Raw genomic sequence first — 26894 nt, 5'->3', positions numbered from 1 at the left:
CAGAAAAACACAATCAGTCTCCATGTGTTTATAACAAATTGTATATTCATCCAATATCTCTGGTTTCACCACAGCAACTCACAGAACCCAGATCTTGCATGAATGTATACATTATTCATACTGATCAAGATCATTTTCTTGATAATATTGGATAAGTAGATTGATTTAAAAATAGCTCGTTCAATTGATCTAGTTGTTTAGTCTGCACCAGATTTTGATTGACAGCTGTCACACCAGCCTAAATTTAATAAAAGCCAACCGACAAACCACTTAACAAATTAGATGAGTAAGCACTTTCAAATTCTAGAGGGAGGAGTGAGACAGCCGACAAAAAGGCAATAATATCTCATTGGTACTATCATTACTCTGTCAACACACAATCTCACTCTGTCAAACAAGTGTCGGGTTCAGGATGGCTGTCAGTATCCCAGGAGTAATAGTAATGGTTTTCTTCTACCTGCTGATCCTTGGAGTTGGCATCTGGGGTTCGTTCAAGTCCAAAAAGAAAAGGAACAATTCTCCAGGTGGTAGTATGGAGACGGCCCTGCTGGGTAACCGAAGCATCAGTAGAGTTGTGGGGATCTTCACCACTGCAGGTGAGTTCACCTTATATTGTAGCCCAGTATCATGACAATGATAATGGATAAGAATTGAAAACAAGGTAAAGGCAAAGTCAATAAAGATCCTTTTTCATGAAATGTGCACTTATTTAAAATAAGGGGTAATACGTATGAAAACTAGAAGTTAAAGAGTTTTTTAATACGAAAAGATTATTTTTCTCTGGTTACAATTCTTAAAGGATTCTAAAGAAAACTTCAACCAAGAAAATCTTTTTCAAGAAAAGCAACTCTTTACATTCTATGAAATTTAGTTTGATAGTGACGCTCTGCTGGAAAGTGATTATGCTCAGAGTAAGTTGTTGTCGTTTTTACATTTACATGTAAAGTTTGTATCATTTCCCTTGATATTCTTGATTTGTCTTTCTATCACTCAACATGTGACATCATGGAAAACAAATACATAGTGTTGCATATGATATGAGGTAAAACAAGAAGAAGACAACCTACACATCATTTCAGCACTGGTGTTTAAAGTACTTTTTCTGTATGAAACTTCTTCTGCTTGCCTTAATTAGTGTAATCAACGTGAAAAAAATTAAATAAAAAATATCATGTATTTGCAACCCCCCCCCTGCAGGTTTATATTACAGAGATGATGTTCGGCAATTTGACCCGGCAGTAAAAGTGGAGGCTATAAGGGATCAGAACGGTCAAGTTTAGACCATTTCTGTCTTTGAAAATGTGAGACAAAGTATTTCTTACTCCTCCCAACATGTTTCACCCCATTTCACACACCACACACACACACACATATATATATATATACACACACACACACACACACACACACACACACACACACACACACACACACACACACACACACACAGGTGCGGTCTCACTACCGCACCTGTGCGAGAAAGATACTATTTTGGCGGGAACCTTTTTTTTTCTTGCGGGAAAACTCCGCCGACACTTAGCAGGAGAGGGGAGAAACATACGAAAGGGTTGCTTGGGAGTCCTACCAACATTACACTCTGCAGATACATACAACACACCAGCTTACTGGAGGACAGCATGAGCAACAGAAACAAAAGGATGACAGCCCTGGAGGCTCTGGAGCACATCCTTGATAACTGTGATTTGTACTCTATATTAAAGAGAGCATGCTTTTATGCTAAAAAGTTAAAAACATCTGAGAAATGAAAAGCACGCTCAACAAAATGTCTCTCTTAAGAATAATAAGTGGTAGAATCTTGTTTTGTATTTGTCTCTAGACTCAACAGACTCAAGTTTAGGGCAAAGGTTGGCAGCTGTACTTTCTCCCTCGTTTAAGCTATATGTACAGGATATGGCCCACCCACAGACAGTGCACGTCAAAGAACAGACTTTCTGCCAAAACCAGTTGGACTCGCACGTCACGTCTTTCTTTCCCCCAATTTCAATACTTAAACATTGCAGTCGCTGACAAGCACCTTGTGTCAGGATTGGGCCCCTCTGTCTCTGTCTCTCTGTCTCTGTAGCTCCACCCGGCTCTCTCCTGTGTCTCTGTGTGTTTCCTTATTGTCCTCATTCACTACACCTGTGCCCAATCACCTGCCCCTGGGTTTTCCCTCTGCCAACCCCTCGCATATAAACACCCCTGCTTCCATGTTGTTTTGTCGGATCGTTTTAGTTGCTTCCCTGTGTGTGCGTGCCGTGTTCCAGGTTTGTTCCCGCCATGTCCCAGGGTTTGGACTTTGTCTTTTTGGACTTTGCCTGTTGCAACTTTGCCTTTTATTTTCAGTTTGTATTTTTCGCGCTCCCTGTTGGAGTTGTTTTTGGTTCCTGTTTTTGTGCAAGTAAACAACCTTGCCTTTCACCTCGTCTCCAGTGTCTGTGCTTGTGTCTTTGCTCTACCTCTACTCCTGCACCATACCCCATGACAGAACGATCCGACCATGAAAGACTCAGCAGACCAGTTTTGGGGAACCCGCTTGGCCAGGGGATGGCCTCTGAGCATCCAGAAGGCTAACCTCGAGCTAAGCCGCCTTTCTACCCCAAAGAGGACCATGTCAGACTCAGCAGACCACCATTTGGAATGGTACGAACAGTTTATGGGATACCGCCTTATCCAGAAGGCGAACCAGGACGTGTTGGCCTCAGCGGACCAACGCTTTGAGCGTTTTTCTGCTGAGTGGTACGATCAGTTTGCGGGAACCTGCCAGGCCTTTGGAGGGCCTCGGAGCATCCAAAAGGCGAACCATGACCTAATGGACTGCCCTGTCAACCCTCGTAGGAGGCAGAGGAAGGGACAGACACCCTGTGTCCGGTCGGCGGTCCAGCCGACGCCAGCTCCCCGTGTTTGTTTGGTCGGCCGCCGCTGCCTCAGCGCCGCAGCCTCTCCCGGACCCGGCCGCCGCCGCCAATGAGTTGAGCCTATTCTTGGCAGGCTTTGCCATTTGGTTGAGCCTCGCCGCCTCCGAGCAGCAGCGACCTACAGTCCCGGCCTCCTCCGAGCAGCAGCGACCTACAGTCCCGGCCTCCTCCGAGGAGCAGTGACCCAACAGTCCCGGCCTCCTCCGAGGAGCAGCAGCGACCGCCAGTCCCGGCCGCCGCCGTCCCCGAGGAGCAGCAGCGACCTCCAGTTCCGGCCGCCGCTGTCTCCGGGCAGCAGCGGGCCCCTGATCCAGCCGCCGCCACCATCGAGTCGCAGCGATCACCAGTTCCGGAGCCCGCTGCCGAACACCGGCGGCCCCAGTTCGGCTCCCCTGAGCTCCAGTCGGCGCCCCAGCCCTGTCCACTGGAGCCCCAGCCTGTCCGCCTGTCTCTGTCTCTCTGTCTCTGTAGCTCTGCCCCCGGCTCTCTCCTGTGTGTCTGAGAGTGTATCCTGATTGTCCTCATTCACTACACCTGTGCCTAATCACCTGCCCCTGAGTTTTCCCTCTGGCAACCCCTCGCATATAAACACCCCTGCTTCCCTGTTTTGTCAGATCGTTTTAGTTGCTTCCCTGTGTGTGCTCCTTGTTCCAGGTTTGTTCCCTCCATGTCCCAGGGTTTGGACTTTGTCTTTTTGGACTTTGCCTGTTGCAACTTTGCCTTTTATTTTCAGTTTGTATTTCTTGCGCTCCCTGTTGGAGTTGTTTTTGGTTCCTGTTTTTGTGCAAGTAAATAACCTTGCCTTTCACCTCGTCTCCAGTGCTTGAGTCTTTGCTCTACCCCTGCACCACACCCCATGACACCTTGGAAGAGTGTTGTCATCTCACACTCAGGACACGAATACGGTAAGTAGCTAACAGTAAATCATGCTGTAAAAATATACATTTATACAATCACCTCATAAAATTATACTAGTTATAATGTAGTTATTTGGCTTTGAAAGCTGTTTTAATTTTTAAATGTTCATGGTATGAGCATTATGAATGTTGTTTTTAAATTAAAAGTCAACTAAACCCCATTTGGACAGGATACATTTCCATCTGGGAGGTGGGGTGATTTAAAAATGAGCTTGTCAGTGATTTTCTTTCCAGTCCTGAGTGCATAACATTAGTAGTTAATTCTAGTAGAACGAGGCCCCTTTGTGATGTCAGCTAGGATTCAGAGATTTCTGTCCCCGTCCACACAATCCCACAATCAAGAGCGATGGAATCATCCTTCATTTGTTTTTGGTTTACCTGGTTTCTTTTAGAGTTGAAATATCTGTTTTGTTTTCTTGGATCAAGATTTGAATAGTCTAGTCCAGTTTTTCTATCAAGCTTCCCAGATTAATTTGGACAAATACAAGACCTCAGTGGTTTATTAAGTCAAGAGAAGTATCTAAAGTTGGATCGGAAGTAGTGATAGAAGTCTGTAGTGCAATTGTAATTTAATTAGAGGCAAGAGCAGTAGGATTTGAATAATAAAACGAGTCATCTAAAAGATTTCAGTTGGAATGAATTAAGTATATTTATATTCAACCTTGGATATGATCAAATGAGATACATGGAAATCTCCGGTGTTAAAAAATGAAGCCAACACGCAAGTGCCAAAAAATTGCCACTTGAAACTGTCTCGGAAAATAAAATGACAATTGTACAGAGGGGAATTTGATTATAACTCACCAATTTAAATGATATTTAGGCTTAACATTTTGCATCAAGGGTGTGGACGCTTTGACTGAGATGTGCCATTAATCTCGAAGCTGTTAATCCAGTTGACACTTGATCACTAAACTCGCCTTCACCTGCTAACCCCTGCACCCTACATGACCCATTCTCCAGTTCTTTTTTTTACCAAAAATGTTGTTTGTTTTGTTTGCTCCTGTCTCTCTTTTTTTTTTTTGTCTCTGCGCTATGTAAAGTGTCTTTGGGTACTTAGAAAAGCGCTGTATAAAATTTATATATTATTATTATTATGACTTGGAAGGTTTTGTGGAATTCATGGCAGTTGACAATCTGTTACTTTGTGTATTAACCCTCCTGTTATGTTGTGGGTCAAATTGACCCGTTTGAAAATCTAGAACGAATTTTAAAGTACTTTTTCTGTATGAAACGTCTTCTGCTTGCCCTAATTAGTGTAATCAACGTGAAAAAAAAATGTATTTGCAACACCCCCCCCCCCCCCCGGCAGGTTTATATTACAGAGATGATGTTCGGGGCAATTTGACCCGGCAGTGAAAGTGGAGACTATAAGGGGTCTTTGAAAATGTGAGACAAAGTATTTCTTACTCCAAACATGTTTCTCACACACACACACACACACACACACGTGCGGTCTCACTACCACACCTGTATGTGAAAGATCCTATAGATACCTTTTTTTTTTTTCTCACGGGAAAACTCCGCCCACATTTAGCAGGAGAGGGGAGAAACATACGAAAGGGTTGCTTGGGAGTCCTACCAACATTACACTCTGCAGATACATAGGAGGAGGATGTGTCTGAAGATGAAGACAATCTTGAGGTCAATTCGGATTATATCAGATGACGAAACTGATATACCTGTTCCTCCAAGCGAAACATTTGTGTCAAGAAATTGTGAACTACAGTGGTCATCCTCACCCAACACACGCCAGCCAAGACTGTCTGCCGAAAATATAAAGACAGTGGCTAAATGTATTTGCACAAAGCACACCGTGAGGACATGTCACTCGTGTGCTGTGTAGACACAGATACACAGACAAATGCATACAAACAGACACCAGACACACACAAACGCACACCTCGTTCATTGTGTTCATATCTTGTTCATTTTTGTAAATGTCTGTTTCGTAACACTAAGTAAACCTAAGTAAAGTTTACTTTCAATACAAATCCTTATGACTCATTTGGCTTGATTTTGAGTGAGCGGGTCAATATGACCCTGAACAGCAGAGGTGTCTCTTCTCCATTTATCTACATCACCCCATGAAAAAAAGAAAGTTTCAAAATGTAAAAATAATTTAGAGAAAAATACATGTTATGGTAGACTAATGCAATTTACATCTAGGTTTTTCCAATGTACCTAAAAAATAGTTTGAACATGTATTTTTCATTAAAACGAGTGAGTTATCCTCATTGAACTATGATCTATGGAGGGGGGAATAACTTCATTCCACTAAATACTGATTGAATTGTTAGTAAGGGTGTTGGTGATGAGGTACAAACTATATTTATTAGGATTTTTTGGTTTCTGACAACTTTTGGATGATTAACATGCACCGGGTCATATTGACCCGCGGACATCATGGCTGTACCTAAGAAACGAACATAACAGGAGGGTTAAGAGGATACTATGAGTGTTGGGAGATTTCGGGTGATGCATTTTATGGTTATTTCACCATCCATCCATGTCTGGATATTGAACTGACAATTGAATGAAAGAATGAAAAACAGTATAATTAGCCCTGAGAATAGCAGAGAATGACTTGAAGCATTTCTTGTCACTGCTCATCAGACTTGCACAACAAGGTATCTACAAACCCGCCCTTCTTCATTGGTACCTCTGAACTGTCTTGTGTCAACAGCTTTCGGGTTGAGATCAAAACTCTGCAGTGGCCCATTCAAACAGTGGCCCCTCTTAATGTAATCCTGCTTTTTGGATACTTGTCTTGTTGCAGCACCGAACTTCTATCAGACCTCAGGTAAGAGTCTACAACCTGGTATTTTTATGTTTAAAAAAAGAGAGTTTTAAATTTTTTTCATATTTTAAAATCAGACTTTGTTAGTAACAAAACTTTGTGTTTTATTTAATAGGGGAGAGCACTTTTAATTTAAACCTACAATCTCATTTTAAAATCCATACTTTGAAAGCAGAAATTAGTTTTCTACTGTTGTGACTTCAAGGGACATAAGACCACAATTTATTTTGTTTTATCGATCATCTTAAAGAATATCATTTTCCCTGTCAAACAGTTTTGCTGCTTGCACCAGTCTTCAGGTTCAGCATGGCTGTCAACATTCCCGGACTGATAGTAATGCTGCTCTTCTACCTGCTGGTTCTCGGAGTCGGCATCTGGGCTTCAATCAAGTCCAAAAAGGAGGAGAACAAAAGTTCGGCTGACAAAATGGAGATGGCTCTGTTGGGAAACCGAAGCATAAAAAAGGTGGTGGGGATCTTCACAATGACAGGTGAAGCATTACATTGTAGATAGAGGAGATGGCACTTTAATTGGATTTAATTGTTCGACCTTTACAACCTGCAAGCGGTGTTGCCAATTCCTTTCACTAGAAAGTAGCTAAAGCCTGCTTTGACGTGTGAACATACTCCAACTTGCCATCACGTTTGCTACCACAACATAAATGGGAAAACAAATTAGTATTATATGAACAGAAATTCTAGAAGACGGGGTTGGTGACTAACTGAATTCTCTACAGCATCAGAAAACAATATTTGATTTTGTATGCATGTACTTTTCTCTACACTGGTTTCTCTTGTGAACTAATTTCTGTGTTTGTATGCGTCTGTCCATCCTGTAGCCACGTGGGTTGGAGGCTGCTTCATCATGGGCATAACTGAGATGATATACACCCCCTCTATGGGACTAATGTCGGCGGTAATCCTCATAGCATCTTATTCTTTTGCGTTTACTTTCGGTAAGTATTAAAGAATTACAATCAAGAGAAGTTTGATCATGTTTGCATATTTCATACAACAAAAACTGATATTGCTTCAATCAAAAGAAATAGTTTGGGCCCATTCATTACGATTAAAGCTGCTTACACTAAAAACGTTTTTCAGGCTTTTTTGTTTATGCTGCGCCCCACTCTGCTGATTGGCCAGCTTGAAATGACTGATCTGCACAAGTGGAAATCAATCACCTGATTGGCACCTGAAGAGGAAACAAGGGAAAGAGAGAGAGAAAGAAAGGGGGGGGCATATAACAGGCACATAACAGGCCCACACATAACAGAGGCCTTCTCTGTAGGAATTATTTGACTTCCTCTCGTCTGGTGATTCAAGATTTTAGAAATGTTGTCCGACCTCATGAATTAAATACAATTCTAATCACGTATAGTAAATTAGAGGTGTTTGTGACATTAATTCATCTCATAATTATCATTTTACCGCCATCTCTTTTGTGATGTCTACCCACCAGTTTGGCTCGTCCTGTTCCCGGTTTCCCCGTCTGCCTTATTTTGACTGTATGCATCTTGCATTTGCTAAATCTATCCGTCTGTTTTATTATTCAGGTGGCCTTGTGTTCATCAAGCCAATGAGAGACAACAAATATGTGACCGTGTTGGACCCTTTCCAGATGAAGTATGGAAAAGCATTCACAGCCATTCAGTCACTGGCTGCACTTCTAAGTGATATTTTGTGGTTGGCTGGAACACTAATCAGCTTAGGTACGGTATATAAGCACTTTACCTACAACTTCTTTATATTTATATTTTAACAGTCAGAGTTGTAGTCAAGAGCAGCTGACATGAGTCCACAATGAAGCACAGTTAAGACCAAGTGAAGAATGAGTCTAAACCCAGGGTTGCAATGAAAAGGCTTCACTACATTAAAGGGATAGTCCAGGTGTTTTGAAATGGGGTTGTATGAGGTACTTATCCTACTGTAGATGGCGGTCGGCACGCCTCCAGTTTAAGGAAACGGGGAGGATTACCGACACGAGAGCAAAGCAATATACAGCTGTGGACAGGGTCACAAAAACATACTTTTGCATAGTTTTAGGCTTACTGCTGCATTATTTCAAAGACAAAAGTGCTTTCTTTTCCAGGCGAACCTGAACATTTTAAATTTGAGCTGTGTGTTATATTCATTCAGCATTTACCAGTAACATATACACTGATGTACACATATTAACAAACTATCACAAGTGTTAGTGCTATAATCCCATTGAAATTATTCAAATAGACCTTGTAGTGAGCGAGATAAGCCCCTTTGAGTCTGGGTATGACATTTTCGAGGAGAGGCCTCAAAATAGGCTTAGAGGTTAAAAGGTTAAGTGTTCGCTATATGTAAAGTACTTTTACCACTTCATCTTGCCGTCAGACAGTCCTTTCCGACAGTAAACTGAACTGAAAGGGAAACTTATCTCTGCAATCTTCAAAGCCAAGAGACTCCGTGGACGATAAAAGTATATGTCACGATTAGGCTTTGCCTCTGTGTTCTGGGTGTCTGTGTTACTCCACTCTACCTGTCAGTCACTCCCTCAGCCTAATTCCCTTCACCTGCCGCTGATTAGTAATCAAGCACTTCCCCCTCATCAGCACAACTCTTCTCACCTGTTCTTCCCTCTTCATAAGCTCCTGCCCATCAGTCACTCCTTGCCAGATTCTTGCAATGTCTACCCGCCCGTTCGGTTTGTCCTGTTACTGGTTTCCCTGTCTGCCTGCCCTGTTTTCTGTCCTGCTGGATTTCCTCCCCTCTTCCCTTGTCTCTTCCGTGGATGCCCCATTGTGCCTGTAAGTCTGCTGTTTGATTTGAATTGTTCATTAAAACACCTTCTACACGCTACTCTGCCTGGTCTGCGCTTGAGTCCTCCACCATGCCCCGTGACAGTATAGATACGTTTCACTTTTAATTCAGTTCCATTTCGGAAAATACTCAAGTGTACACATGAACTGATATAGATTTTTTTAGGTGGGTCTTCCTTTTTAGGTGGCTTGAATACGTTATGCTGCTCCTGGTACTCCTGTCTGCTTATAGGGACGCACCAACCACCGTCTACTGTTGTTAATACACTGACTATGGATAAGTACCTCTTACAACCCCACTTCAAAATACCCAAACTATTCATTCATACCTTCTTTTTTAAGCACAATCAAACTATGGTGACTTATAGTACAAAAATGGTGGCTGTACTTGTTGGGTAGAGTGGGTCATCCTGTAACCACAAGGTTTGTAGTTTGATCCCTGGCTCCTACTTTATGCATGTCAAATGTCATTTATGTATATGATGAGTTTTGAGCTGTTTCCAATATGTGAACCATGCCATTTTACAGCAAGGATATGTTTTTTCCCTTAATTTTAAAATCATTAAGAATATTAGGCCAGTTAGGGCTGCATGTAGGTTGGGAATTAAACTAAGTCAGTGCGATATCTTCTCAAGTTTCAACACAGGTGCATGTATGTGTTTCAGGTGCCACCATGAATGTGATTTTGGATTTGCCCTACTCTGTGAGCGTCTGGATCTCTACTGCTGTGGTGATTGTCTACACACTGCTGGGCGGCCTCTACTCTGTGGCATACACAGACATCATACAGGTCATCCTCATTTTCATCACCATGGTGAGGATGCTATACTTTTATGCTATATGTTTTAGGAAAACACGAAGCAACAGTCTCTTGACTGTGTTTGGAACAACCTGTGACTAATCATACTTCATTAGTGCAGAAAAAATTGAAACGAAAACACACTGTTCTAATGAAATCCGATACAGTAGTTGTTCAATTAATGAATGTTCCTTCAGTTTGTGGTGATCTATTTGGTTGAATCATATTGTTCGAATGACGCTGATAACATATTCTAATAAAAAACAATTATGTCCTCAAAAATGATTTATTATTACATTTTTGAGGACATAATTGTTAATAGAACTTTGCAAAGGTCTTTTCTGGGGCTGTTGTACTGGATTGCATTGGAATGCATGTTTATACGAATATTACAAGTTTTTGTTTGTCTTTAGAAGGAATTTGTTTCTCATATTGAAATGTACACACACATTTTCAGTAGCTTACCTTGCCTTATTTTGCTGTTTAAATGATTGTTTTTTCCTTTAGTTGCTGTCATGTGTTCTTTGTCTTTGCAGAGTGTCTGTTTACCATTTGTACTGATAAACCCCACCCATGTGGACATTACTCAGACGGCCCTGAACAACACTTTTCAGGCGCCCTGGATTGGTACGCTGGAGAGGACGTTTGCTTGGACCTCTATCGATACCTTCTTATATGTGGTGAGCTCAAGACATCTAATTATGGTTTGCTCCAGTGTAAATAGATCAGCCTCCGTATAATGTTGCAGCTAGATACATACAATAAATGGCTTTATTGATTTGTATAATAACAGTTACATAAGTGTTTCATGAAAACTCACAGGAATATGATTCAAATTTTATCATCCTCATTTGAATAAAATTGTCACTTTCAAGTTGCATTCAATTCGCTGACGGAATATTAAGCAATGGAAAATGTACTGTAAATGTCCCACAATGGTCTAAGTGTTTCTTCAGACCTTCTCCACCCTGAAAAACAACATTCAGAGGGAAACAAAGTAGGCCAAAAAAACATCATTCAGGGAACTTGTTGTGAAAAACACCCTACACAGTGCTAGATTGGTTGATTGGGAGTCCTGCTTCGGTCCAGTTTTGGGGACTGATGCACCTGGATTGATAAAACGACATTGGTAGATGTTATTTTGATTTCTTCTTTCTCCTGTTTATTATTCAACCCTCAGCCCACCTAGATTTGATCAATTTCTAACCATACCCATCTACGCAAATTAAGAAATCCATATTTGTTACCCATTACAAGAACGTTTTGTGCGTTACCAGACCCTGGTTACCATGTGAAGGACCCTAGAAGATTGCCAGTGCTGATAAATGATGAGCACTCAGTTCAATTGTTATCTAATGTTTGTCTTAATGAATTAAACTACTTAATATGATGTGTGATTGACTATCTCAACTTTCACAGATTCAATAGGAATAACAATTAATATGACTGTATTACTTCCAAGTCAATGGGATGCCTGGGAACCCAAGCCTTCCACCAGAGGACCTTGTCTGCTACTTCCACATCGGCGGCTAGAACCGCATGCTTTGTTGGGGCTTTCACTATCATCGTATTTGGAATACCTCCGATACTGATCGGGGCAGTGGCTGCATCCACAGGTAATAAGAGCTTCTAAAGACATGAACAGATTTTTATTGAAAAGATGGTAACTAAAGTAAAAGTAGATACATTGTGTGTGAGTTAAAACCTCTTGAACCCGAGAGTGCCCCAAAATGGGCTCTAGAGGGGGGGTAAAGAGTGTACACATGTAGTACAAATCACTTTTGAGAACGAATGAAATGATATTTTAAAATATTTAAAAAACGTACATGACGAAGAGATTCTGATCAAATGGACCATGTAACCTATTTTAATCACTCAAAAACATATACAGGACTGTCTCAGAAAATTAGAATATTGTGATAAAGTTCTTTATTTTGTGTAATGCAATTAAAAAAACAAAAATGTCATGCATTCTGGATTCATTACAAATCAACTGAAATATTGCAAGCCTTTTATTCTTTTAATATTGCTGATTATGGCTTACAGCTTAAGAAAACTCAAATATCCTATCTCTAAATATTAGAATATCATGAAAAAGTATACTAGTAGGGTATTCAACTAATCACTTGAATCGTCTAATTAACTCGAAACACCTGCAAGGGTTTCCTGAGCCTTGAAAAACACTCAGCTTGGTTCAGTAAACTAAATCACACGTATGGGGATTATCACAATATTCTAATTTTCTGAGACAGTCCTGTATATACACAAAGTGCTTCAAGGTACTACAAGTACTACCACAATTTCACCTATTTCTCGCCAGGAGAAGGCGAGCAATGTTCACCGTTATCGTTCCCAGCCGCGACCTACGGCACTTTCACACACACACTTCATATCCAGGAGCACGAGGAGAACAAACTGCATCGAACTATCGCCTCCAAATTATTCTACTTTAAACCGTTAGAAAGTTACTATTGATCTACCACAGATATCAACTCAGCCCATCATCATAAACATTGAAACGCTCCGTACCTTTTAGATGTTTCCTGGATGAAAATCGAAAAAAAATAAAAATTAATCCGTGCCGGCATTTCGCTGCGTCTCTCTGCTTGTTCTGTTAAAAAAACTGAGTCTCTGACGAGCTTCTATGATGAATGAGTAATAATTTCAGTTTTGGCCAATGGGTTTGACCCATGGGGGCAGTTTTCGATTATTTTATTGGCTTAAAATTCTGTAAACAACTCAAAGAACCAATAACTGCACTGCCCTGACTCTGTCTGCGGAGTTCAAATCTGTGACAATTGTGCAAATCGGCCGATCACAGGCTGTGTTAGGTTCAAATACATCACGTAAAACTGATGTAAAACATAAAGATTCTGACGAAAATGAGCCATATTTTACAAGTTTTTATATGGCCCAGGCTCTCAAAATGATGCCAAACTTCTTTATTAGATAGATTGAACACTATTAGTGATAAAAGAAGTGAAATATATAGATGTATAGTATTTAAAAGTACAATAACACAGCGATATCGGCGCCTTCCAAAATCAGAATTGACGTTGGCTGACCAAAGCTGACCTGTACACCGGCATTGATTTCTCAGGCATACTTCACTCTATCAAAGCCAATTCTTTTTTTAAAAGGACTGCTGACATGTTTTGATATGATTTGGGAGAGTTTAGGCCTCCCTGTGCATAATTTAAAATCAATGAAAGTGCTTTTAAGGCACAAAAAAAAAGAAACGAACCTGAAAATTTTAAATTTGAGCTGTGTGTAACATTCGTTTCAGCATTTACCAGTAACATATACAATGATATGTACACATATTAACAAAGCTAACATTTATTTGTGTTATTTTGCCATTTAAATTATTCAAATAGACCTTGTAGTTAGCGAGATAAGCCCCTTTGCGTAAGGGTAGGACATTTTCAAGCACAGGGCTAAAAATAGGCCTAGGGTTCAAGAGGTTTTAATGACTGCATTAAACCAAATCACACAGAAGTTATTACATTTAATGCTGTGCTTCTCAACATTTGGGGAAGAATCCCGAGCATAGTCAATTGAAGATTGCATAGATTGGATCAGAGGAGATGTTTAAGACCAATATAAATAATAGTTTAAGAACTGCTGAGACATTTGAGTTCCCCAAGATAGCTGAAACAAGTAACTGTCTTAAGACAGAATAGGAAGTCATTTAAATCAGCAGAAACAAGTGAATGGAGAAAAGATAGTTAATTAGTATAACAGATGTTGTGTGAGATGATAAATCTTGATTGAAAGCCCCAAACAATGACAGCATGGAGATTAAGAGTGAGCATGTCTGAACTGTGTGGCAGAAAGTATGGAACTACAGGCCTAAGCATGCAAAAGGGAAGTCTTCCTGACTGGACTTAGTCCAGCGCTTCATTTGGTGGACAACATTATATACAAAGTTAATGGAAAGACAGGATTAGGTGCAAATTCGCACCGGCAAATTGCACAATTGCAAATTGAAGCACATACTTTAAAATTGCAAAATTTGAGCAGCCAATTTCTGTCAATTCCGAGGCTTTGTGAATCTGCTTCAATAACGCACAGAGATTAGTGGAAGAGGGAGAGAGACATGGGGACGAATAAGAGCAGGAAGCGGAGCTCCTAGTGAGATCATTTAGAGGCTGAACTGAACTCAAACACAAAAATGGTCAAGCTGTTAAATTCCTGCGAACATAGCTGGTCAGAAATATGTTTCATTTTCTCTTTGTTTATCATATCTGTCTACATGCCAGACTGGAACCTCACTTCTTATGGTTCTCCGTCTCCGTTGGAACGTGGGGAGGGAGCTATGGTCATGCCTATCGCCCTGAACTACCTCACCCCAACCTTCGTTGCTATCATCGGCACCGGAGCCATTTCTGCCGCTGCTATGTCATCAGCCGACTCTGCTTTGCTGTCTGCAGCCTCCATTTTCACTTGCAACATCTACAAGGCTATCCTGAGGCCTCAGGTGTGAACAACTAAGAATGTTTCTTAAATTGCTACATCTCAAAAAACCAGGAGGCAAAACTTCCTTTTCAAAGACTTGAATGAGAAACTGAAAAGAGTTGGAAGCGACTGCGAGTGAAATAAAAGTAATGAATGGGCATTGTGGAGCAAAAGGGCAGTAGATCAAGTAGAAGGGTACAATGAGAAAAGATTGTCAGAATGTAAAACCTTAGCTCCATTACTTCTCTGAAACAAATCTGTCTTTGCTGTTTCCTTTTTATTCAGGCATCACAGAGAGAAATCCAGTGGGTGATCCGTGCTACTGTGGTTGTGGCAGGCTTGATCGGTGCATCACTCACCAACCTTAAAAATAGTATCATTTGGATGGTGTTCCTTAGCACTGAAGTGTGCTACATATTGATCTTCTCTCAGCTCGTCTGTGTCCTCTTCTTCAACATATCTAACTTTTACGGGGCTGTTATGGGCTGGTCGACAGGGTTGGTGTTAAGACTGCTCAGTGGAGAGTCATCACTAGGGGCAGCACCAGTCATACACTTCCCAGGATGCACTCTCGAGGATGGCTTTTATGTTCAGTACTCCCCAGTGAGGACCATCGCCATGCTGTCTGCCATCGCTGCCAACTTGTTGTTCTCCTACCTGGCTTCTGTGCTTTTCAACAAAGGGTTGCTTCCTGAGAAGTGGGATGTGTTCAAAGTGAAAGCCCAGCACTCAGCACAACCACCGACACTAAGCGATGACAGCAAAACATACAATGAGAAGGAGACGCTTGATGAAAAAGAATCTCACCAAGATACATTAGAGCCAATGATTACCACCACATGTTAAAGATTTTATGTGCAGTACTTTAATGATTATTATTATTATTATTATTATCAACATGCAAGCGGTTTCTTTTGGAGTATTTGAGGTACTGTATTTGGGTTTTTCAAAAACGGGGGCTTATCCTCTGAGGATGAGGAGGACTGGAACAAAGAACTGGACCAGGGAGGATCACATTGCTTGTGATATGGATGAGGTGATGTAGCCAGACCCTGAGAGAAGGTGGGATCCATTGTCAAATTGTCAAAAGTTGTATAAACAATGTATTTATTCCCATTGCCATCAGACTATAACAGTGGAAACCACAGACTCATCACTCTCCATCTTTTTTGACTCTCTGTTGGGCTGATTTATTAAGTTAATATACTTTGATATATCTTTCTATATTATAGGATCTTTAGTTTATTGTATACTATACTGTACCATACATTGCCGTAGTCCATTTGATATTCTGTTACACTGCTATATTCTGTAAGACTGCTATGTTATAGTTTCAACATCATATACTTCATTGTATTTTTTTTGTGTTTTTAAATATATATTCTGAATATTCTGACAGTATACAAAATAAAATGTATTTCATTCTGAACTCTAAGGGACGGTAGCAACTCGACAGTTACTTTTAACATTTAAAAACACTTGAAGGTAAAATTTGCAAATTTTTATTTGGATGTTCAATCAGTGCTGATGGTAAATGCAGGCCATTGAAGAAATAAATTCCCCAGCTATTGCTATATTGACGTTGGCTGCTGCATCGTAAAGCAGCCTCTCTCTGTCTGAATAGAGCTGAGTAACCGAGTTAGGACAAATGTCCCACCAGGTCCGATGCTCGGACAGAGTAGGGGGAGTATGGAGGTTGGCTTCGGCGGATCTGAGGTTGCGGTTGGGAGCGTGTCGATGCAGGAAGTTGAAAAGGTATGAAGGGGCGAGGTTATGAAGGGCTTTTGAATGTTCTTTGCTGTATGGGAAGCCAGTGGAGGTTTTGAAGGACTTGGGGTGATGTGATCTCTGGTGCGGGAGTGGGAGAGCAGATAGGCAGCTGAGTTCTGGATGTATTGTAGTTTGTTGATGATTTTGGTGGATGAGCCGTACAGGATGCTGTAGCAGTAGTCCAGTCGAGAGGTGATGAAGGCGTGGAGTGTTTCAGCAGCTGTGAAGGAGAGGGAGGGGCGTAGACGGGCGATGTTTTGAGATAAAAGAAGCCGTTTTTGTGATGTGATTGACGTGGCTTTCACAGGAGAGGGTTTGATCAAAAATGATACCAAGGTTACGGACATGTGTGGAAGCAGGAACAGTGGTGTCATCGATGCAGAGAGAGAAGTTGTTTTGGCATTTGTTTAGTGATTTGGGGCTGATGATGAGGATTTCAGATTTTTCGCTGTTTGAGAAAGTTGGCTTGCATCCAGGTGTTTATATCTGTGAGGGAGTTGGTGATGGTGGAGTGGGTGGTGGGGTTGATGGATTTGGTGGAGATGTAGAACTGAGTGTCGTCAGCAGAGCAGTGGAGATGGAAACCATGGTGGCGTATGTTGTCGCCAAGGGGGAGCAGGTAGAGGATGAAAAGGAGGGGACCGAGAAAAAGCACTTTTATTGATTTTAAATGATACACAGGCAGGCCTAAACTCTCCCAAATCATATCACAACATGTCAGCAGTCCTTTTAAAAAAAGAAATTGGCTTTGATAGAGTGAAGTATGCCTGAGAAATCAATGCCGGTGTACAGGTCAGCTGAGGTCAGCCAACGTCAATTCTGATTCTGGAAGCAGCCGATATAGCTGTTTTATTGTACTTTTAGATACTATCTAACTTTATATTTCACTTCTTTTATCACTAATAGTATTTAATCTATCTAATACAGAAGTTTGGCATCATTTTCAGAGCCTGGGCCATATGAAAACTTGTAAAATATGGCTCATTTTCGTCAGAATTTCAGTTTTACGTGATGTATTTGAACCTAACAGCCTGTGATCGGCCGATAGAATCGTGTTTTGTGTTTGTCTCTAGACTCAACAGACTCAAGTTTAGGGCAAAGGTTGGCAGCTGTACTTTCTTCCTTGTTTAAGCTATGTGCTCAGGATATGGCCCACCTACAGACAGTGCATGTCAAAGAACAGACTTACTGCCAAAACCAGTTGGACTCGCACATCACGTCTTTCTTTCCCCCAATTTGAATACTTAAACATTACAGTCGCTGACAAGCACCTTGGAAGAGTATTGTTGTCTCACACTCAGGACACGAACACGGTAAGTAGCTAACAGTAAATCATGCTGTAAAAATATAATACATTTGTACAATCACCTCGTAAAATTATACTGTTTATAACGTAGTTATTTGGCTTTGTATGCTGTTTTTAATTCTTAAATGTGCATGGTATGAGCCAAGTGATACGGCTAATGTAATATTAGATTTAAATTAAAAGTCAACTAAACCCCATTTGGACAGGATACATTTCCATCTGGGAGGTGGGGTGATTTAAAAATGAGCTTGTCAGTGATTTTCTTTCCAGTCCTGAGTGCATAACATTAGTAGTTAATTCTAGTAGAACGAGGCCCCTTTGTGATGTCAGCTAGGATTCAGAGATTTCTGTCCCCGTCCACACAATCCCACAATCAAGAGCGATGGAATCATCCTTCATTTGTTTTTGGTTTACCTGGTTTCTTTTAGAGTTGAAATATCTGTTTTGTTTTCTTGGATCAAGATTTGAATAGTCCAGTCCAGTTTTTCTATCAAGCTTCCCAGATTAATTTGGACAAATACAAGACCTCAGTGGTTTATTAAGAGAAGTATCTAAAGATCAGAAGTAGTGATAGAAGTCTGTAGTGCAATTGTAATTTAATTAGAGGCAGGAGCAGTAGGATTTGAATAATAAAAAGAGTCATCTAAAAGCGATTTCAGTTGGAATGAATTAAGTAGTAATATATATTCAACCTTGGATATGATCAAATCAGATATATGAGATACATGGAAATCTCCGGTGTTAAAAAAATGAAGCCAACACACAAGTGCCAAAAAATTGCCACTTGAAACTGTCTCAAAAAACAAATGACAACTGTACAGAGGGGAATTTGATAATAACTCACCAATTTAAATGATATTTAGGCTTAAAATTGTGCATTAAGGGTGTTGACGCTTTGATTGAGAGGTGCCGTTACTCTCGAAGCTGTTAATCCAGTTGACCTGGATCACTTGGAAAGTTTTATGTAATTTCTGGCAGTTGACAAGCTGTTACTTTGTGTAATAACAGGATACTATGGATGTTGGGAGATTTCTGTATTTAGGTCAACGGTTGAGGCATTTAGTGGTTATGTCACCATCCATCCATGTCTGGATATTGAGCTGACAATTGAATGAAAGAATGAAAAACAGTATAATTAGCCCTGAGGATGTTTGGTTACACCTTTGCGGATATTTTTGTCAGGCATCCAGCATAGCAGAGAATGACTTTGAAGAATTTCTTGTCACTGTTCATCAGACTTGCACAACAAGGTATCTACAAACCCGCCCTTCTTCAGTTCATTGGTACCTCTGAACTGTCTTGTGTCAACAGCTCTCGGGTTGAGATCAAGACTCTGCAGTGGCCCATTCAAACAGTGGCCCCTCTCAATGTAATCCAGCTTTTTGGATACTTGTCTTGTTGCAGCACCGAACTTCTATCAGACCTCAGGTAACATTCTACAACCTGGTATTTTTATGTTTAAAAAAAGAAATTTTTACATTTTTTTTAAATTTTAAAATCAGACTTAGTGACAACTTTGTGTTTTATTTAATAGGGGAGAGCACTTTTAATTTAAACCTACAATCTCATTTTAAAATCCATACTTTGAAAACAGAAATTACTTTTCTAATGCTGTGACTTCAAGGGACATAAGACCACAATTTATTTTGTTTTATCGTTCATCTTAGAGAATATAATTTTCCCTGTCAAACAGTTTTGCTGCTTGCACCAGTCTTCAGGTTCAGCATGGCTGTCAACATTCCCGGACTGATAGTAATGCTGCTCTTCTACCTGCTGGTTCTCGGAGTCGGCATCTGGGCTTCAATCAAGTCCAAAAAGGAGGAGAACAAAAGTTCGGCTGACAAAATGGAGATGGCTCTGTTGGGAAACCGAAGCATAAAAAAGGTGGTGGGGATCTTCACAATGACAGGTGAAGCATTACATTGTAGATAGAGGAGATGGCACTTTAATTGGATTTAATTGTCCGACCTTTACAACCTGCAGGCGGTGTTGCCAATTCCTTTCACTGGAAAGTAGCTAAAGCCTGCTTAGACGTGTTAACATACTCCAACTTGCCATCACGTTAGCTACCACAACATGAATGGGAAAACAAATTAGTATTATATAAACAGAAATTCTGGAAGACGGGGTTGGTGACTAACTGAATTCTACAGCATCAGAAAACAATATTTGCTTTTTGTATGCATACTTTTCTCTATACTGGTTTCTCTTGTGAACTAATTTCTGCGTTTGTATGCATCTGTCCATCCTGTAGCCACGTGGGTTGGAGGCTGCTACATCATGGGCCTAGCTGAGATGATATACACCCCCTCTATGGGACTAATGTCGGTGGTAATCCTCATAGCATCTTATTCTTTTTCGTTGATTTTCGGTAAGTATTAAAGAATTACAATCAAGAGAAGTTTGATCATGTTTGCATATTTCATACAACGAAAACTCACATTGCTGAAATCAAAAGTCAGATTAGCTGTGTGTAATTTAAAAAGATAGTTTGGGCTCATTCATTTCAATAAAGGATGCTCACACTTCATCTTATAATTATCATTTTACAGCCATCTCTTTTGTAATGACTGTATGTATAGGGAGAAAAGGTATTTTAGGGCCCATGTGCATCATATGATCTGTGGGCTTGGTTTGGGTGTATTAAGAGAGCTGGATACAGCACTGCCACCTAAATTAATAGAACCAGCATTGCTTCAGGAGACTTTTAAAGGAAAGAACCAGGGTTAATAGACCAACAGGGATAGCTGAGTTAGCATGACTTCCTCTGTACGTGAGGTTAGCCAAGTTAGCAAGGCTGAAGGTAACCAAAGAAGGTAACCTTCTACTGTCTGTCACATTGTGCCTTGAGTCCCTCATAGCTTGACTTGAGACTTGAGACCATGTTTGATGAAGTCTGCCTGATCTGCCACTTAATGAAAGCAGGTGTGAATGCAAGGCTCATAATCAGATGTTCATGTAATGTTCAAATAGATCAGATGTTCATATAACGTATCCAGACGACACACTGCATGTGAATACCAGGTAGGTGATATTTTTCTTTTGACTGTATGCATCTTGCATTTGCTAAATCTATCCGTCTGTTTTATTATTCAGGTGGCCTTGTGTTCATCAAGCCAATGAGAGACAACAAATATGTGACCGTGTTGGACCCTTTCCAGATGAAGTATGGAAAAGCATTCACAGCCATTCAGTCACTGGCTGCACTTCTATGCGATGTTTTGTGGTTGGCTGGAACACTAATCAGCTTAGGTACGGTATATAAGCACTTTACCTACAACTTCTTTATAGTTTCTATTTTGACAATCAGAGTTGTCATCAAGAGCTGACATGAGTCCACAATGAAGCACAGTTAAGACCAAGTGAAGAATGAGTCTAAACCCAGGGTTGCAATGAAAAGGCTTCGCTACATTAAAGGGATAGTCCAGGTGTTTTGAAATGTGGTTGTATGAGGTACTTATCCTGCTGTAGATGGCAGTCGGCACGCCTCCAGTTTAAGGAAACGGGGAGGATTACCGACACGAGAGCAAAGCAATATACAGCTGTGGACAGGGTCACAAAAACATACTTTAGCCACCAAAAAATAATAATAATTTGTTTAAGTGTTCGCTATATGTAAAGTATTTTTACCACTTCATCTTGCCGTCAGACAGTCCTTTCCGACAGTAAACTGAACTGAAAGGGAAACTTATCTCTGCAATCTTCAAAGCCAAGAGACTCCGTGGACAATAAAAGTATAGATATGTTTCACTTTTAATTCAGTTCCTTTTCGGAAAATACTCAAGTGTACACATGAACTGATATAGATTTTTTTTAGGTGGGTCTTCCTTTTTAGGTGGCTTGAATATGTTATGCTGCTGCTGGTACTCCTGTCTGCTTATAGGGATGCACCAACCACCATCTACTGTTGTTAATATACCGACTATGGATAAGTACCTCTTACAACCCCACTTAAAAATACCCAAACTATTCATTCATACCTTCTTGTATTGTTTAAGCACAATCACACTATGGGGACCTATAGTACAAAAATGGTGGCTGTACTTGTTGGGTAGAGTGGGTCATCCTGTAACCACAAGGTTTGATCCCTGGCTCCTACTTTATGCATGTCAAATGTCATTTATGTATATGATGAGTTTTGAGCTGTTCCCAATATGTGAACCATGCCATTTTAAAGCAAGGATATGTTTTTTTCTCTTAAGTTTAAAAACATTAAGATTAATATGTGGGTTAGGGCTGCATGTAGGTTGGGAATTAAACTAAGTCAGTGCGATATCTTCTCAAGTTTCAACACAGGTGCATGTGTGTGTTTCAGGTGCCACCATGAATGTGATTTTGGATTTGCCCTACTCTGTGAGCGTCTGGATCTCTACTGCTGTGGTGATTGTCTACACACTGCTGGGCGGCCTCTACTCTGTGGCATACACAGACATCATACAGATCATCCTCATTTTCATCACCATGGTGAGGATGCTATACTTTTATGCTATACGTTTTAGGAAAACACGAAGCAACAGTCTCTTGACTGTGTTTGGAACAACCTGTGACTAATCATACTTCATTAGTGCAGAAAAAATTGGAACGAAAACACACTGTTCTAATGAAATCCGATACAGTAGTTGTTCAATTAATGAATGTTCCTTCAGTTTATGGTGATCTATTTGGTTGAATCATATTGTTCTAATGACGCTGATAACATATTCTAATAAAAAACAATTATGTCCTCAAAAATGATTTATTATTACATTATGAACTTTGCAAAGGTCTTTTCTGGGGCTGTTGTACTGGATTGCATTGGAATGCAGATGTATACGAATACAGTATTAAACGTTTTTTTGTTTGTCTTTAGAAGGAATTTGTTTCTCATATTGAAATGTACACACACATTTTCTGTAGCTTACCTTGCCTTATTTTGCTGTTTAAATTATTTATTTTTCCCTTAGTTGCTGTCATGTGTTCTTTGTCTTTGCAGAGTGTCTGTTTACCGTTTGTCCTGATAAGCCCCACCCATGTGGACATTACTCAGACGGCCCTGAACAACACTTTTCAGGCGCCCTGGATTGGTAAACTGGAGAGGAAGTTTGCTTGGACCTCTATCGATACCTTCTTATATGTGGTGAGCTCAAGACATTTACTGTAAATGTCCCACAATGGTCTAAGTGTTTCTTCAGACCTTCTCCACCCTGAAAAACAACATTCAGAGGGAAACAAAGTAGGCCAAAAAACATCATTCAGGGAACTTGTTGTGAAAAACACCCTACACAGTGCTAGATTGGTTGATAGGGAGTCCTGCTTCGGTCCAGTTTTGGGGACTGATGCACCTGGATTGATAAAACGACATTGGTAGATGTTATTTTGATTTCTTCTTTCTCCTGTTTATTCAACCCACAGCCCACCTAGATTTGATCAATTTCTAACCATACCCATGCACGCAAATTAAGAAATCCATATTTGTTATCCATTACAAGAACGTTTTGTGCGTTACCAGACCCTGGTTACCATGTGAAGGACCCTAGAAGATTGCCAGTGCTGATAAATGATGAGCACTCAGTTCAATTGTTATCTAATGGTTGTCTTAATGAATTAAATTACCTAAATATGATGTGTGATTGACGATCTCAACTTTCACAGATTCAATAGGAATAACAATTAATATGACTGTATTACTTCCAAGTCACTGGGATGCCTGGGAACCCAAGCCTTCCACCAGAGGACCTTGTCTGCTACTTCCACATCGGCGGCTAGAACCGCATGCTTTGTTGGGGCTTTCAATGTTATCATATTTGGAATACCTTCTGTACTGATCGGGGCAGTGGCTGCATCCACAGGTAATAAGAGCTTCTAAAGACATCAACAGATTTTTATTGAAAACATGCAAAGATGGTAACTAAAGTAAAAGTACATACATTGTGTGTGAGTTAATGACATGCAGTAAACCAAATCCCCCAGAAATTACTACATTTAATGCTGTGCTTCTCAACATTTGGGTAAGAATCCCTAGCATAGTCAATTGAAGATTGCATAGATTGGATCAGAGGAGATGTTTAAGACAAAAAAATAATAGTTTAACTGCCGAGACATTTGAGTTCCCAAAGAAAGCTGAAACAAGTAACTGTGTTAAGACAGAATAGGAAGTCACTTAAATCAGCAGAGACAAGTGAATGCAGACAAGATAGTTAATTAGTATAACAGATGTTGTGTGAGATGATAAATCTTGATTGAAAGCCCCAAACAATGACAGCATGGAGATTAAGAGTGAGTATGTCTGAACTGAGTGGCAGAAAGTATAGAACTACAGGCCTAAGCATGCAAAAGGGAAGTCTTCCTGACTGGACTTAGTCCAGCGCTTCATTTGGCGGACAACATTATATACAAAGTTAATGGAAAGACAGGATTAGGTGCAAATTCGCACCGGCAAATTGCACAATTGCAAATTGAAGGACATACTTTAAAATTGCAAAATCTGAGCAGCCAATTTGTGCGAATTCCGAGGCTTTCTGTATCTGCTTCATTAACGCACAGAGATTAGTGGAAGAGGGAGAGAGACATGGAGACAAATGAGAGAAGGAAGCGGAGCTCCTAGTGAGATCATTTAGAGGCTGAACTGAACTCAAACACAAAAATGGTCAAGCTGTTAAATTCCTGCGAACATAGCTGGTCAGAAATATGTTTCATTCTCTCTTCGTTTATCATCTGTCTACATGCCAGACTGGAACCTCACTTCTTATGGTTCTCCGTCTCCGTTGGAACGTGGGGAGGGAGCTATGGTCATGCCTATCGCCCTGAACTACCTCACCCCAACCTTCGTCGCTATCATCGGCACTGGAGCCATTTCTGCCGCTGCTATGTCATCAGCCGACTCTACTTTGCTTTCTGCAGCCTCCATTTTCACTTGCAACATCTACAAGGCTATCCTGAGGCCTCAGGTGTGAACAACTAAGAATGTTTCTTAAATTGCTACATCTCAAAAAAAAGAGGAGGCAAACTGTCCTTTTCCCTCTTCATAGATTTCAAAGACTTGAATGAGAAACTAACAAAGAGTTGGAAGTGACTGCGAGTGAAATAAAAGTAATGAATGGGCATTGTGGAGCAAAAGGGCAGTAGATCAACTAGAAGGGTAGAATGAGAAAATATTGAGAGAATGTAAAACCTTAGCTCCATTACTTCTCTGAAACAAATCTATCTTTGCTATTTCCTTTTTATTCAGGCATCACAGAGAGAAATCCAGTGGGTGATCCGTGCTACTGTGGTTGTGGCAGGCTTGATCGGTGCATCACTCACCAACTTTAGAAATAGTATCATTTGGATGATTTTCCTCGGTTGTGAAGTGTGCTACATATTGATCTTCTCTCAGCTCGTCTGTGTCCTCTTCTTCAACATATCTAACTTCTACGGGGCTGTTATGGGCTGGTCGACAGGGTTGGTGTTAAGACTGCTCAGTGGAGAGCCATCACTAGGGGCAGCACCAGTCATACACTTCCCAGGATGCACTCTCGAGGATGGCTTTTATGTTCAGTACTCCCCAGTGAAGACCATCGCCATGCTGTCTGCCATCGCTGCCAACTTGTTGTTCTCCTACCTGGCTTCTGTGCTTTTCAACAAAGGGTTGCTTCCTGAGAAGTGGGATGTGTTCAAAGTGAAAGCCCAGCACTCAGCACAACCACCGACACCAAGCGATGACAGCAAAACATACAATGAGAAGGAGACGCTTGATGAAAAAGAATCTCACCAAGATACATTAGAGCCAATGATTACCACCACATGTTAAAGATTTTATGTGCAGTACTTTAATGATTATTATTATTATCAACATGCAAGCGGTTTCTTTTGGAGTATTTGAGGTACTGTATTTGGGTTTTTCAAAAAAGGGGGCTTATCCTCTGAGGATGAGGAGGACTGGAACAAAGAGACCAGGGAGGATCACATTGCTTGTGATATGGATGAGGTGATGTAGCCAGACCCTGAGAGATGGCGGGATCCATTGTCAAAAATGTATAAATAGTTTATTTGTTTTGGTTTTTGATGAGAGGTTTTCAAATTTGATAATAATGCCACTTAATCAAAAAATTGCGTTTATTTAGTCTACAGCAGCATTTACACTATTGTTATAATGAGGAAATATTTTAGAAAGAAAGCCATCAATTAAATATTGACTGACTCATTTACCGGATCGTCACAATCCGGTCCAAACTGGGCACTTCAGTTGATCTTTTGTTCCCATTGCCATCAGACTATAACAACAGTGGAAACCACAGACTCATCACTCTCCATCTTTTATGACTCTCTGTTGGGCTGATTTATTAATATACATTGACATGTCTTTCTATATTAGGATCTTTAGTTTATTGTATACTATACTGTACCATACATTGCTGTAGTTCATTTGATATTTGGTTACACTGCTATATTCTGTAAGACTGCTATGTTATAGTGTCAACATCATACTTCATCGTATTTCTGTGTTTTTTAATAAATATCCTCAATTCATCCTAAGGACAGTATACAAAATAAAATGTATTTCATTCTGAACTCTAAGTGACGGTAACTAGTCAGTTACTTTTAACATGAAACACTTAAAGGTAAAATTTGCCAATTTTTCTTTGGATGTTCAATCAGTGTTGATGGTAAATGCAGGTCATTGAAGAAATAAAGTCCCCAGCTATTGCTATATTGATGTTGACTGGTGCACCCTAACTTCCTTTGAAGTTCTGATTATTAACTCATGTCTATCACCTCATCACTTCACTTCTGAACACCCCATCTTAGCTGGCTTTCACCTCTGTCATGTGTGCTAGAGACTGCCAGCACAAAGTCATGACAAAATGAAAGAGATATTTTTACTGATAACCTTAAAAGTGCTTACATTGCTGGATTGCTGCTCCCCTATACTTCAGAGAGCAGCCTCAGGCAGGACTGTGCTGGCTGTTCCTGTGCCGACTCAAAACTAAAGGTGACCGGGCTTTTGCAGTCGGGGCTCCTCGGCTGTGGAGCGCCCTGCCTGAAGATTTAAATCCCTTTTTAAAACTTAGCATTTTTATATTTTGATTAATGCCAGCATTTAGTTTCTTTTAACACCTCTTATCTGTATTTTATTCCATTATTTTAACTGTTTGATGACTTCTTTTTTTGCCTCATTGC

At 40.4% G+C, this 26894-nt stretch overlaps 3 protein-coding genes across 4 annotated transcripts; all 3 read left to right on the top strand.

Annotated features, from left to right (window-relative positions):
- Nucleotides 1-412: 412 nt before the first annotated feature.
- Nucleotides 413-19188, top strand: LOC306702712 (uncharacterized protein; the record flags this gene model as incomplete). Its single annotated transcript, XM_079168366.1, has 4 exons — nucleotides 413-596; nucleotides 3739-3823; nucleotides 6522-6638; nucleotides 19068-19188. 4 exons carry the CDS (start codon nucleotides 413-415, stop codon nucleotides 19186-19188), a joined length of 507 nt encoding a protein of 168 aa, XP_079024492.1.
- LOC306703164 (high affinity choline transporter 1-like) lies at nucleotides 7962-16012 on the top strand. The gene is made up of 6 exons (XM_079169032.1): nucleotides 7962-8343; nucleotides 10089-10237; nucleotides 10759-10902; nucleotides 11685-11838; nucleotides 14485-14702; nucleotides 14966-16012. Exons 1-6 carry the CDS (start codon nucleotides 8079-8081, stop codon nucleotides 15524-15526), a joined length of 1491 nt encoding a protein of 496 aa, XP_079025158.1. The 5' UTR covers nucleotides 7962-8078; the 3' UTR covers nucleotides 15527-16012.
- Nucleotides 19044-26716, top strand: LOC306703161 (high-affinity choline transporter 1-like). 2 transcript variants are annotated; one of them, XM_079169028.1, is made up of 9 exons: nucleotides 19044-19184; nucleotides 19468-19665; nucleotides 20011-20127; nucleotides 20853-21008; nucleotides 22072-22220; nucleotides 22729-22872; nucleotides 23431-23584; nucleotides 24465-24682; nucleotides 24964-26716. In XM_079169028.1, exons 2-9 carry the CDS (start codon nucleotides 19482-19484, stop codon nucleotides 25522-25524), a joined length of 1683 nt encoding a protein of 560 aa, XP_079025154.1. In that variant the 5' UTR covers nucleotides 19044-19184; nucleotides 19468-19481; the 3' UTR covers nucleotides 25525-26716. The 2 variants fall into 2 exon arrangements, with proteins under 2 accessions (XP_079025154.1, XP_079025153.1); XM_079169027.1 differs by having other exon boundaries at nucleotides 19450-19665.
- The last annotated feature ends 178 nt before the right edge of the window (nucleotides 26717-26894 follow it).

The sequence above is a fragment of the Pholis gunnellus genome (genome assembly GCF_910591455.1).
Source record: "Pholis gunnellus genome assembly, chromosome: 11".
NCBI classification, from domain to species: Eukaryota; Metazoa; Chordata; class Actinopteri; order Perciformes; family Pholidae; genus Pholis; species Pholis gunnellus.
This window is presented reverse-complemented; position numbering and strand designations above follow the sequence as displayed.

Bases quoted from the DNA above. Each gene is read 5' to 3' on its own strand.
- LOC306703164 (XM_079169032.1), top strand. From the start codon at position 8,079: ATGTCTACCCACCAGTTTGGCTCGTCCTGTTCCCGGTTTCCCCGTCTG. The intron at 10,238-10,758 runs GTGAGGATGCTA...TTGTCTTTGCAG, and splicing joins TCCTCATTTTCATCACCATG to AGTGTCTGTTTACCATTTGT. The intron at 10,903-11,684 runs GTGAGCTCAAGA...ATTACTTCCAAG, and splicing joins TCGATACCTTCTTATATGTG to TCAATGGGATGCCTGGGAAC.
- LOC306703161 (XM_079169028.1), top strand. From the start codon at position 19,482: ATGGCTGTCAACATTCCCGGACTGATAGTAATGCTGCTCTTCTACCTG. The intron at 19,666-20,010 runs GTGAAGCATTAC...TCCATCCTGTAG, and splicing joins GGGGATCTTCACAATGACAG to CCACGTGGGTTGGAGGCTGC. The intron at 20,128-20,852 runs GTAAGTATTAAA...TTTATTATTCAG, and splicing joins TTCTTTTTCGTTGATTTTCG to GTGGCCTTGTGTTCATCAAG.